Genomic DNA, 13,165 nt, shown 5'->3' with positions numbered 1-13,165 from the left:
TATTTCAGGGGAGTCAGTATTTATTTAAAGCACCTTAATTCACAGCATTAAACTTGTACAATCTCTAAAGCACTCAAGTTATCAATGTGAATGCACAGGATGTGTACTGGAAATGGAAGAAGGATTTGTGTTGAGAATCTAAAATGCCTTTAAAGTTCCTGTAAGGAGTTTTTCACTGAAACATGAAACAAACTGAAATTAATATGTCTGCTTCTTTATGACCTACATAAGCAAGTGTGACCACCAGCAACAAGGCTGACTGTTTCTATTTTGGGATTTTTGAGAGCCAATAACTGCTGTCACCAGGTAGGCGTGAACCACCGTCTTTGTACATTTCCACAGAAAATATTCACAGTGAGTGATACATGTGAGTGTTATAAGAAGCAGTGGGGGGTTTCCTTTTACTCATAAAACACTAACTTCACATGGATAGGACAATATTAGCAAAGAGATAAGATGTACTGCTTTTTCCACAAGGGGAGTCAAAATCATCACAAATTTAAAGTTCCTTATAGGAGCTTAAACAGCAGCATCCAGATCAAGAAACAGCCAACAGCATGCCACGTAGAGCTCATGTCATGTGTTGGTGGTTATGTTGCACGTCACTGGTAGCTAGACTGGTGTGACGGTTCCCTCAGTGATATTTCACCAGTATGTCACTCAACACTATTTAGCTTTATTGACAATTTAAATGCAGCATAGTGATGTTTGTAAATGAGTGTACATATTTATTTCATCCATCTTTCATGTGTATTGAAAGTATGGCTGTTAGGTACTGTGGTGATGACATTAAAGTAATTAAGCCTTAGCTAGTGTCTTGCTTGTTAATCTAGTCACCATAGCCAGACAGAGTAATTGATAACAAATAGTGCCATCCCACATAAAAGTAAAACCATCACTTGGAGGAAATATCTTAAATGAATACCTGTGGCAACCATTTAGAGTTAACCGTTTTTACCATCATAGCTATGATTAAAATAGATGCTGAGCTGCATGTTCTGATGTCATGAGGGATCACATTTTGTCTGCTATCAATTACTCTGAAAACCTAAACCTCTGGATAGTGACAAACATGCCGATGGGCCCCAGTGGCATATCTTTAGTTACGCTACATGTCACAGAACATATAACATATATGTCATGGTTCATGCTGTTGGCCCTTATTCCATCTTGCTGTCACTTTAATGTGCACTTTCAACAAGTTTTCAGCACGTTTCAAAAACTGAAACTTGCATTTAATATTTTTTTTATTTGTTGTTCTGTTGGTAATTTTTAAATTAATCAACTTGAATTCTTATTATTATTTCCAGGAACACAAAAGAGAAGAAGTAAAGCTTCAAACCTGAGGAGCTGGAATCAGTATATATATGGCATTGTTGCATTGAAAATACCCCAAAACAATATTGATTTGACTGTTAGAATAGTTTACATTTATTTTATTTTCATTTAAATGTTGATTGATTTTAACTAAATTTAATTTTCAATTAAAGCTACAAATATTAATTCTACTAACTTTTTTTTGTCTGGAAAACAGTCCCTGATCAAAGTGAAGGGTTGAAGATCTTTAGTGCTGCTTTGTTCTTCCCATCATCTGCGTCACATGGGTTATAGAAGGGGAACAAAGGAGCGGTCACTGTATCCATAGTGAAGGTGTAGATTGGCGCCATAGTAACTGCATTATAGAAAGACACTTCCTCCTTTTCACAGTCTAAAAACACACCAATGCGAACAAGTCGCACAGATACGGTAACCTTTGTTGGTTCTGGGTCTGTGCAGGCCATAACGGATCCTCCCTTCAGGGCCAGGGTCCACAGACCGCTCGATGTCCCCGTAGCATCCATCTCCCCTCTTTCCACATCCTCACTTGCCACGCCCAACCTCCACGCCGTCTTACGAGCCACCTCCACCTCCCAGTAATGTCGGCCTGTGGTGAAACCCTGACTGCCCAGCACGCAGTAATAATAGTGGAACCGTCGAGGGTTTGAATCACAGTCCTTTGTGTCTTTATCCTCGTCAAACCAGACTGAAGAGCAGGACTGGGACAAGGACAGGTTAGGGTGGGCTGTGTAGGGGTCAAAGATCACTGAGGTTATATCTGTAGACAAACAGAGTTAAAGTAAGTTTGTTTTCTTTTGCATGTGTTGTTATGAGTGATATAAAATTCATGATCATACTTGGGTAGAGGCAGCTCTTCATGTGCTTCCATATCCTGTACTGTATGGGCCCCACAAACTGACCGGAGCGCACCTCGGTGTCCACCTCCGCCGGGAGTACGAAGCTGACCTGAGACCTGCTCAGACAAAATGGAAAGAGAGGCAGACTTTAAAGATGAATGGGAGAGTGTCATCTCTGAAATGAAGATCATGGAAATGGATTTATGTGCAGCATGCACTTAAAATTAATGAGATGTGAAGAAAACAGTGGAGGCAGTAAAATAGTTTCATGGAAAGACACTTTGTGAAAAACTTGCCTTTTTATGAGGTCTTGAATTTCCTGCAATGAGACAAACAGTTTAGGAAACATGGTTGCAACTGATTAAACAATACAGTACAGCACTCTAAAGTGTTTGTACAAACTGTGGCATGAGTCAGACCACCGCATGCTGTCCATTCCTATTTGCTGACTAATGCTTTGACTGCCTTTTGTCCTTTCACTTTTAAATGAGAAATTGATTCTGACCTGCAAAACAGAGGAAGTCAACTGTTTAGCCAATCAATCTCTCTAATTGATCAAACAAGTGCCAAAGAAGAGGAGGAGAGGAAGTGTCACCAGGGTCACACTGCAGCTCTGGGACTTGGTCCCTTTGATGTAGAGCTGCAGAGTCACTTTGTTCTCAGCAGCTGGGAGGAGTCCAAATTAAAGGAGGATTTAAATATGGGTATTTTGAAGGGTCACAAGTAAGGTAAGTAACTATTGGAGTGCTCCAGTGACCCTGCATAAACTCTAGTGTGGCTCTGTTGTGCAAAGAAGCTTCCAGATCATTAATGGAGGGAGTCCAAGCTATGTTTCCACTCCTCTTTTGTTCCATTACCTCACCCTCCACATTTACACCATAACTATCAATAAACCTAAGCTCTGCTTAACAACAGAGCCAGATATGATATGTGTTTACTCCTTAATCTTTGATGAAAACATTTCCTCACTTTCAGCAGTTTAGGACTGTCATCCTCGGCCAGTTTGCCGTTCAGCACTGTAATCGCACTCTGCAGGTCTCTCCCTTGCGCCACTATCTTCTTCTCTCTTTCCTTCAGCTGCTTCAGTTGTTTCTGCTTCTCCCTGTTCAGCCGCTCCAGGTCCCTGCCCTCCTCCTCATCCAGGAAACGATGGAGGTTCTGAAACTCGGCACTGATTTCTCGTTCCAGGGCATCAAAACTGTTCTAAGAGGCGGGCAGTGTAAAGATGGACAAATATTAATCCAGGCACGTGATTAAAAATCCACTTTTATGGATTTGACTTTATGAATAATTACTTGCTGTGGCAGAAATGTTTTGAACACTGACGTTATGTGTATGAAAAGAGTACATTTGTGAAAAAGATGAGGATTTATCGTGCAGCAGTTATACCTCCACTTCAAGAGACTCTATGTATGTCTCTCTCTCCGCTTCCCTGCATTCATCTACCTCATGCTTAATTCTTTTAATAGCCTGGATAAGCTTTTCCTGTAACAAACACACACACACACACACACACACACACAAACACACACCAAACACACACACACACACACACACACACACACACACACACACACACACACACATGAGACAGAGAATATGACAAAAAATAGACAGACCTAATTTAATGTCCTAAAACAATTATTTTCCTATAGAATCTGAAGTTTCAAAAGAGCTCAATGTATTGCTTATTACTGTAATGACAGAAAGCAGCAGGTGCAGAGTATATAACATCAGGCTTACCTTGTGATCACTGAGGAGACTTTTATTGCAGTTGTTGTTGGTGTCTTTGATGTGGTTTTGGTACATTCCACTTCTGCAAGATTAGACACAACAGAAATCGAGAAGACTCCTGAGAGTGCAATAAAAGTGATGTCGAGAGTGAGAGGGAGGGACAAGAAAGGAGGACATGACAACAATACAAAGAAGGAGAGACAGGGAGTCAGATAGAAAGTGTGAGAGAGAAACATTCATGCCAACATTCTCAGTCTAACAAATAGAGCAAGAAGGACATACATCCAAGCAGAAAATTAACAAGAGAAAGCGTATTGACAGGCACAGATCAGTATCCACCGCCTGACGTGAGAATATATGGATCCATTAGAGGGAAAGGAGAGAAAGGAGGAGTGAAGGGGATGTAGATGCCAGGAGGGCTCTCTGGCTGGCTGGTTGGCAGACAGCAGCGATTTATGGCAGCAGACACCTAGGAGTCTATTTCTGTCTGCCTGTGTCTTTGGAAACAAAGAAGAATCTGGAGAGAGGCAGCCATTCAGTCAGTCAGGCTTTGTGTTTCAGATCTGCTGGGGGTTATTTTTCAAAGGGAGAGAATTTATGTTTGGGGGGTGGTAGAGCAGAAAATATGAGCTATTAGAGTGTGTGCTTGTTAGCTGTACTAAAAGATACTGTTTCATCATCCTGCTGGGTCTTACACTGTCTGAGACGAGGGTTACTATTCCTAAACGTACTGTCAGCATTTCTGCTCTTGTCCCCTATCTGCACAGCCACATGCTTCATTTCTTTTTATAACCTTCCCCTGGTCTGTCCTCTTACGTAAACTTTTAATATCTCTACCTCTTTTTTCTCTCTCCCCAGTCCAACCCATCCCTTACCACGGGTATGTGCAGTGAGGCAGCATTACTCATCTCTGCAAGTGTTCCTCATCTATAATTCATTGTGCTCAGTCCCGGCTAGTGACTGTGCTGAACTGGGGTTGAGCTGCAGACTGGGTGCAGTACAGTATGCGACAGGGCAGGTGGAGGGGACTCTGATAATAAAGAGCAACTATAATTCATAAGAACATGCTTAGCAGTCTTTGAATGGTAATCAAAGCTGTGGCCATGGCAGCCGTATATCTGTGTGGGCTATTACATTTTAATCTGAGGGATTGTCTTTGACTTGTTGGACTTTTTAGGCCTCTATTAAAAGAAAGTTAGTGGATTCCCCTTTTATCCTCAAACCTTATGATGTCATGTGCACAACATTAGATCAAGAAAAAATGAGAGGAAGTGTTGTTATTGAGTTCTTTATTTATTCAAATTGTAAAGAGTTCCTTTTTGATAACAACAGTGTCAGCTATGGTAGTCCCAAAAGCTCTGTTTATTAAGCTTAATAAGATACAACCACAAGCTCTAAGCCAGTGCTGTCAAACTGTTAATTCAACCCACATCACAGCCTTGCTTATGGTGTGACAGATGCCACTACATGTTAGAAAGACGATGTTAATGACCAGCTACCGGGCAAGCCTCAGAGGACATGAGGAACAACACCCCACTAATATAGTGTTGCACCAGTGCTGGGAATGAGGCAGAGGACAAAGAGCCAGTGCTGGGTGGGTTGGAAAAAGATATGCAGAGGGCTACAGAGTTATTAATACCTAACTTGGCACACCATCAGTTATTCCAGAGGCAGAGACATGGACACACTCAACAACGCTGACAGAGAAGAACTAGAAAGAGAGAAAGTCAGTATGCAAACAGTTTTTAACCAAAGACAGCAATACTCTAGTATGTGCAAATACTAATTGATGGTTCAAAACCCTAGATCATCCAGTACTTGAGGCTTCTTTTTCCACCTTAGGACAACACACAGTTAGTGATCTTGGAGTGTACTCATTCCAGATGCAAGGAGCACATAAAAGTGTTGAATTAGGGGAGAACAACCCAGGAAAGACTCTTATGAGCTTTGGTTCTGTTTCAGTTCTCAGAAGCTTGATGAACTCCAGTTATCAAGTTAAGTTATTTAAAATGTAACATGTAGGTTCAAAACTCATTCCTCAAGGTTTGTCAGTTCTGATTATGTGTAGTGAAATGAGGAGGAGGACTTGGCTAAATAAGTTATACCAAAGAACGCTGTAGGCTACATGTCCATGTAAGAAAGCAGAGGTCACCAAAAAAGCCAATTTTATTTTTTTGAAGCTTAAAAGGGTCAAATGAGGACATGGTAGTCGTGTAATAATCAGCAAATCAAGACTTGGTGAATCAAATTTAAAAGTATCCAATGTGCTGTCAGGTTGAACAGTTGTTGAATTTGCGAATCCAATGAGTTTTTAACAAAAAAAAAAAGGGTGATAGAAAGAAAAATCTATAGACAGAGGTGATTCTGTCGTGCGGAGTTTGACTCAAAAAGGAGTCAGCGATGAGTTGCATAGGTGCTTCTAGCCCATTTTTTGGGGTGCTGACGCATTGAATCCCAGCACCCCTAAAATTTGAGAGATTTTTTTTTTTCACTGTATGTCCTTTTTAACAAGCTAGAAAAGTTTCAAAACCATACAATACTTGGTTGAAACATAATATTTTAACAACAAAACACTTATCAAGTCATATAACACAGACAGGAAGGAAAAAGGCAGAGAAAAACATTGAAAAAGTCAATTTCTGTTAATGTGTTTTACATGTTGTGCATTGAATTTCAAATGAAAGTCAAAAAAATAAGTCCAATGTCAATTTTTGGTATTTTTGGTACTCACTATAGGGGGCTGGTTTACTCCAGAAACATACATACTGTTTATGTATCAAAATGAGTTGTCTTCCCCAGAAATTAGTGTTATCATATGTTTCTTTTATGATTCAAATCCATTTCTCTTTTGCTGTGTCTCAGCATTTAAATAACCTTTATCAGATTTGATGGTTTAGTCACAGACTTTCCCAAAAAGTGTTATACTTTTCTTTCACAAATGTGGGATTTAAATTGCATCCAAATGTATATAACAGTGAAATTTATATTGCCCGGCCGGGCAGCTCTCTGGGTGCTCAGCACCCCTAAACAGCTGATCCTAGAATCACCCCTGATGGTTGTAGGTTGTAATCTTCTCTGAAACACAGGGTGACAGTAGTGCATCTGGAGTCCAAAGCACGAGCAGAAGAAGAACGAGGCCCCGCCCACCGCGGCGCATGAAGACGACGTCACGAAAGTAAACAACGGCATGTCGCACAGACAAATTCAAGCTAGAGGTATCAAAGATGAAAACTGCCTTACGAGCAATGAAATTATACTTGCATTTAAAGAATAAACCATAGTGCATAATTTCAGAGCTTCGTGTAGAATATATTCCCTTTTCTCTGGCGTGTTTGGTTTATAAGCTAACTTCCCATCCAGGTTAGCTAGCCTAGCATACAGTACCGTATATCATGCATTTCTTCTCTGTACATTAGTGACTTTTTGGTTTCCCTGGCTAATATCACCCACAATATCTGGTTACTACTGTTATGATTTACTGATATATTCATTGTTTTTGTCAATTGCATGGTGTATCACAGAAATGAATGGTCAAGCAGACGTCGAAGTTGACTACAAGCGGAAATACAAAAACCTCAAGCGAAAATTAAAATTCCTCGTATATGTGAGTACCTCGAGTGTGTATATGGGCATTTTTGAGCCGTGTTGAAATTGGATTTTACAAATATATGTCTGCATATCTGCACTGATTGTGTGCTTGGCTTCCTTTTCCCCAGGAACAGGAATGCTTTCAGGAGGAGCTGAGGAGGGCGCAGAGAAAACTTCTCAAAGTTTCCAGAGACAAAAGGTGAGAATACGATGTGTGTTTGGGAAAATGTGTGGATTTGTTACGACATTGTAAGAGTGCAGTGAATGCTGTGGTGGACAAAGTACACAGCTTCATTATTATTACTTAAGTCAAAGTATAGACACTCTAGGTTAAATATTACTCCAATACAAGTGAAAGTTGCTCTGTAAGATTATTACTTGAGTTAAAGTACTGAAGTACTTGCTTTTAAAAAAAATACTTAAGTATTCAAAGTATGTCTTAAAATGTCTCAAAAAGTTGTATTTTCACACTACATAAGTGCAGTCAAGACATAGGAGTACATTCTGTTTATTTAGAAACCATTACTTGAAATCTCTAAAAACTATACCATGGAATAAAAACAGCAACTAAGTTACTCCAAGCACAGACAACTTATTGTTCATCTGGATTGAAAGAAATGTTAAGTAGCTCAACACGATTTCTCAGGTTGGACAGTGAATGTTTGTTTGTTTGAGCACAGTGGGAAACAGGGAGAACATTTCAAACAATACGTATCATTCTTCATTTCAAAAACCTCTAACACGGGCTGAAGATATGACCATGGGTGCTCAGGTGGAGAATTATAACCATCATTACCACCTCTAAATGAACTGCCTGATCTGAGTGAAATGTGTTCTGTGTTTGCTCCACATTCAACCGTGGAGACACACAATATACAGGTATACGACTAAACCACTAAGACAAACGGAATTACACAAACACATTTTACTGTCTTAGGGATCAGATTTCAGAAAAGGGAAGGAAGTTCATGAGCTGACTTCAAAGCAAAAGTAGTGAGTAACTAGAGCACTGATATAAATGTAGTGGAGTAAAAAGTATAATTGTCTTCTGAATGTAGTGGAGTAAAAGTAATGAGTTCCTCCAAAAAATAATACTCAAGTAAAGTACAGATGCTCAAAAAATGTACAGTACTCAATTACATTTACTCTGTTACTGTCCACCACTGAGTAAATGACAGCATTTTTCTGGTTTAAGCTTCCTCCTGGACAGATTGCTACAGTATGAGAGGGTAGATGAAGACTCCTCAGGTACGTTTTACACCTTATCCAAAAAAAACCCTCATATATAAATGACACGTGAATTACTGTGGCATGTTTTCACTTCTGACATAAGAATTGTAAAGATACTGACTTTATGTTGTTCATTTTTTTGTCTTCTGTTTCAGATTCAGATGCCACAGTTTCTTCAGAGAATAGTGAAGGAGAAGGCCCCAGAGAGAGGGAAAGAGAACGAGATGTAGTAAAGAAGTAAGTTCACCATTTTATCTGCAAATTAAAACCGAGACCTGCTAGCTCAGTGTCAGTACTGTAGCTGAAGCCATACACAGCATATTTTTTCTTTTTGTTACCACTTACATTTTTCTGTGAGTCTTTGTTTTGTTTTTGTTTTTTTCATAAATCATGACTGGAATTGTAACCTAGTTTTTAAAAGCATATTTTTGACCCAACATCCCAATGTGAGACCAGCATTGCAAATACAAAAGAGGTGAGGAATTTAAAATAAGATCTTCTTGGTAAGACCTATTGGACCAAGTACACCAATATAGACAAAACTTTTATCTGAATGCTATAGTGTTGTAACTAGTCTAATGAATTCATTTTTGACCTCTTGAACCAAGGTTATTATAGTTTTGTATTTTTCATTAGTTTTTATTTTGTTTTGACTTTTTGTTTTCAATTTCAGTTTAGTTTTAATTAGTTTTTAAAGCAAGTTCGCTGGTACAGTTTAGTTTTTATTTTAAAAAAATTCTTCGTTTTAATTTAGATTTTTTTTTTTTTTAAATCTTCGTTTTAATTTAGTTTTAATTTTTAAAAAATGCTTCGTTTTAGTTTAGTTTTTATTAGTTTCAGTATTAGTTTTAGTCTTTTTTGTAATATGGGTTAGTTGTCAGGGGCGAGATTCAAAAAGGTAAAAAAAAAAAGCATTGTGTAATAAAAAACTCAAAGCATCATGCCATTTTAAAAAATGTAATCATCTAGGACAGCTGAACAACAATCCACATGAAACAATAACATGTGTCACTCAGTGTTATATTGTATTTCTATCAGGAGAGACACAGTTTGAAGATTAAAGGTTATTTATTACAACTGAATGAATGATGAAACTTGACAGAAATCTTTGGCGTAAGGACTCTATGGGGATAATGTTGTGAGCGTAGGATGCATGAATTTGGCAGCAGAAGAAATCCCCCTAGAGTCCAGACACTGGTGGTGGTGGTTGATGAATCCTAGGAATTGCAAAGACTTTGCAGAGACCAGGTGGAGAGGGGGAGGTGGAGGGGTGCACACCATCAGTGCAAGAAGGAACTAGCTGGAGAGAGAGAGACATTTAAAAAGACAGCAGAAAGTTGATAGGCTGACAATAAGGGCGTGCCACTGAGCTATTGGATGACAGCCGCCGCTGGTTAACCAATGACGGCTCCAGAGCATGCAGCTGGAGCAGTGAGCTAGAGGAGAGTAAACAACTGCTGTGATCCCCTTTATAGTCTTCCTGACTGAACTTTCACTAGAGCAACATTTAACAAAACAGTAGTCACAACAACAGTACATAAAACATATAATACTGAGTTTATGTATGTGATAGATTGACAAAGACGAATACCAAAGACATTTTCTCTATAATTTTAGTTACATTACAGTTACAGTTAGTTTTCGTTTTTTTTGTAAAGCCTCGTTTTTATTTTCATTTCAGTGAACAAAAATGTTTTTTCCCCTCTCGTTTTCATTATTTCGTTAGTTTTCGTTAACGATAATAACCTTGTCTTGAACTTCATGTACTGTTTCCAGGCGACGGAGTAGCCCTGGAGCTTGTCTTCCTTCATCGTCCTCCCCTCATCTCTCCCTGCTGTCCCGTTCTGGTGTAAATCCCTTACAGTCCTCAGGCTCTGGACCCTACCTCAACACTGTAAGTTTTCATCTACCTTTCTGATATCCTCATGCGGTCAAGAGCAGTAACATTGCTACCACTGTCATCTCCCCATCAGCAAACAAAATCCCTGTATTTATTCCACATTTTTTATATGATTTGATTATTTTGTCATTTTAAACATCTGTTTGTTTTTTCGTTAGATGCATATAATGGCTTCACTTCCCTTGCATTGCTCATTTTTCTGTGTATATGTTTTTTTTTTTGTATGTGTGTGTTTGTCCTGTAAATTGCCCATGCCGGTGTGTATGTGGGGTTTATTTGGACATTTTGGGCCTGCGTGTGTGTCGGGCAGATGCCCTTCCCACCAGAGTATTTGGCTCCTCCAGCTGAACGAATGAAGAAAGTGAGAAAAACAAAGACGCCTAAAAACAAGAAAGAGACTACTGGGAAGGTGAGAGAGGGAAAGGGTAGAAGAAGAAATATGTTGTTTTTATTAGCAATACATACACCATTTAATTTTCACATGCTCTATAATAAGAGCCATTTAAATAATATTGTATGAGGCATTTTAAGTTTGTTATTATTTTGCCCTCTGATGTTTGTCTCTGTGTTCATGCACACGCTGCATGCCTTATCCTGATTTACATCTGTGAAGCATGCAGCCATCCATACACCTTATTCCTGATCCAAATCTGCATCATTCTCAGCATTCTTTTCTGAATTCTGAATTCCTCTCAGGTTGTTGCCCCCATGTCAGCCAACTACCCATCATCCACTGCAGCCCCTACGACAGCCGGCGGCCCTTTCAGCTGGGTCCCCAGACAGATGCTAAGTGGAGATGCAGCTGAGGAGGAAGGAGATAGTGATGGAGACAGCGACAGAGGAGATGAGGATAGAGGGGAGGGAGACGAGGCTGAACTGGTCATTGATATACCGAACGAGTGAGCCTGTGACTGTGGGTTTGAACGTATTTATAAGCAGAGGGGTTAAGAGGTTGTACATCTGTGTGTGTGAGATTCAATGGAAAGTGATTTCATGTTTTTTTCTATGTTGTCACCTTTTTTACATTTTTAAAATAGAAGACAAGCTCTCCCTTGTGGGCATTTGCTTAACTGCAGGATCAGTGTCAAAAACTTGTACCAGATAGATGTGATTTTTCCAAAAATTATGATGTAAATTGAACCTATGACAACATTTTTGTACAATAATTTCTGCTCCATTAAATCTCTTTTTAGTATGAGTTATATGTAGAATATTGCATCATCTTTATTGACTGTTTTGACACCTGCATCTGCTTATGTTTTTTTTAACATTGTCACAAATCAAAGCTATTTCATGTACAAAGAGATATAACATTTTGCACTCATCGAAGTGTGTGTGTGTGTGTGTGTGTGTGTGTGTGTGTGTGTGTGTGTGTGTGTGTCAGAGAATGATGTAAAAGTGTTTTCATTTCAGATTACTAAAGATAAATGTGAACTCAACATTTTTGTGAGGTTTTATTCAAAAATGCATCAGACACACAAACAGGCAAATTTACTAGAATAGTATAGAAGAATAGAATGTACCTTATTCATCCCCCAAGGGGGAAATTTGGTTGTCTGGCAGATAAAATTATAAAAAATCACATGAAACATAAAACAAGTAATTCAGGTGTCTGTCAGCTCAACTCCCATTGACTAGAGAGTTATGAAGCCTAATGGCTGCAGGGATGAATGATATTCTGTATCTCTCAGTCCTGCAGCACAGAGACAAGCCGTCCACTGCTGCTGTTTCTCTGGTCCACAAAGAAGTTGTGAAGTGGATTATCTGTGTAATTTGTAATTAAAACTAAAACTAAAACCCTTTTTAAGAGCAGCTGTGTTTTCTTCTTCAGGTATTTCTCATTGCACTTTTAAATGCTGTGAAAATGTATCACTCAAAGCCCCACCCAAAGCATCACACCCTAATACTCTCATTCCACAGCTACAGTGAGTTGCTGAGGTATGCTGCATAAATCAATTTAATACAGGACATGTTTGCTGAATAGTCACAAGACTGAAGATATGAGAGAGGACAGCTTATGTAAACTTACTTCATGTTTATTATTCCACTTTTTTTTTTTCGTTGCTTGCTTGACCTCGCTGTGCAGAAGTCCTGATACAACTCTTGACAGAAGCCCAGGGGTGCATTTGGCTCATGTTGGCCATAACTCTCAGGCAATGTGAAGGCAGCCTGGCTGGATTCCACCTCCTCTAGATGTCAAAAAGAGAGCTTGATATTTTTCTACTCACTCTTACACACACACAGGACTAGGTTGTGAGATAACATGATAAGTTCTGTCAATGCCACGTAACGATTTTGTAAAGAGCTGTCAGTGCCAGCGTCATGTCTCAACAGGCATGTTTGTAATATTAAGCAGAGCATGCTGCAATCTGAAAGCCCTGAGAGTGAGTGTGTTTTGTCTGGGATGTTACATTTCAAGAGTTGCTCCACTCAGGTCAAGACGATGACCCATGACTTTAAGACTGTCAGGATTAAGCTTAATGAGGACTTCGTGAAGTGACAAGGTTAAATTTAGAGCTCAGTTTCTCACTCATAGAGG

The 13,165-nt window shown here is 39.2% G+C and overlaps 2 protein-coding genes across 4 annotated transcripts; one reads left to right on the top strand and one right to left on the bottom strand.

Moving 5' to 3' along the window:
• Window positions 1-1,265: 1,265 nt before the first annotated feature.
• On the bottom strand, window positions 1,266-4,049 carry si:ch73-54f23.4 (zinc-binding protein A33). 2 transcript variants are annotated; one of them, XM_034697309.1, is made up of 6 exons: window positions 3,918-4,049; window positions 3,564-3,659; window positions 3,144-3,377; window positions 2,471-2,493; window positions 2,175-2,290; window positions 1,266-2,095 (listed from the first exon to the last, which is right to left on the bottom strand). In XM_034697309.1, the coding sequence occupies exons 1-6, from the start codon at window positions 3,981-3,983 to the stop codon at window positions 1,542-1,544; spliced, it is 1,089 nt and encodes a 362-aa protein (XP_034553200.1). In that variant the 5' UTR covers window positions 3,984-4,049; the 3' UTR covers window positions 1,266-1,541. The 2 variants fall into 2 exon arrangements, with proteins under 2 accessions (XP_034553200.1, XP_034553201.1); XM_034697310.1 differs by lacking the exon at window positions 3,564-3,659.
• A 2,942-nt stretch (window positions 4,050-6,991) lies between these two features.
• ino80e (INO80 complex subunit E) lies at window positions 6,992-12,065 on the top strand. Of its 2 annotated transcripts, none has more exons than XM_034697329.1 (8): window positions 6,992-7,123; window positions 7,430-7,512; window positions 7,625-7,695; window positions 8,692-8,744; window positions 8,882-8,963; window positions 10,503-10,620; window positions 10,937-11,035; window positions 11,323-12,065. In XM_034697329.1, the coding sequence occupies exons 1-8, from the start codon at window positions 7,096-7,098 to the stop codon at window positions 11,527-11,529; spliced, it is 741 nt and encodes a 246-aa protein (XP_034553220.1). In that variant the 5' UTR covers window positions 6,992-7,095; the 3' UTR covers window positions 11,530-12,065. The 2 variants fall into 2 exon arrangements, with proteins under 2 accessions (XP_034553220.1, XP_034553221.1); XM_034697330.1 differs by lacking the exon at window positions 6,992-7,123 and adding an exon at window positions 7,130-7,268.
• The last annotated feature ends 1,100 nt before the right edge of the window (window positions 12,066-13,165 follow it).

This window comes from Notolabrus celidotus, chromosome 12 (genome assembly GCF_009762535.1).
Source record: "Notolabrus celidotus isolate fNotCel1 chromosome 12, fNotCel1.pri, whole genome shotgun sequence".
Taxonomy (NCBI): domain Eukaryota; kingdom Metazoa; phylum Chordata; class Actinopteri; order Labriformes; family Labridae; genus Notolabrus; species Notolabrus celidotus.
Note: the sequence above shows the minus strand (reverse complement) of the source record. Positions and strands in the feature narration are given on the sequence as shown.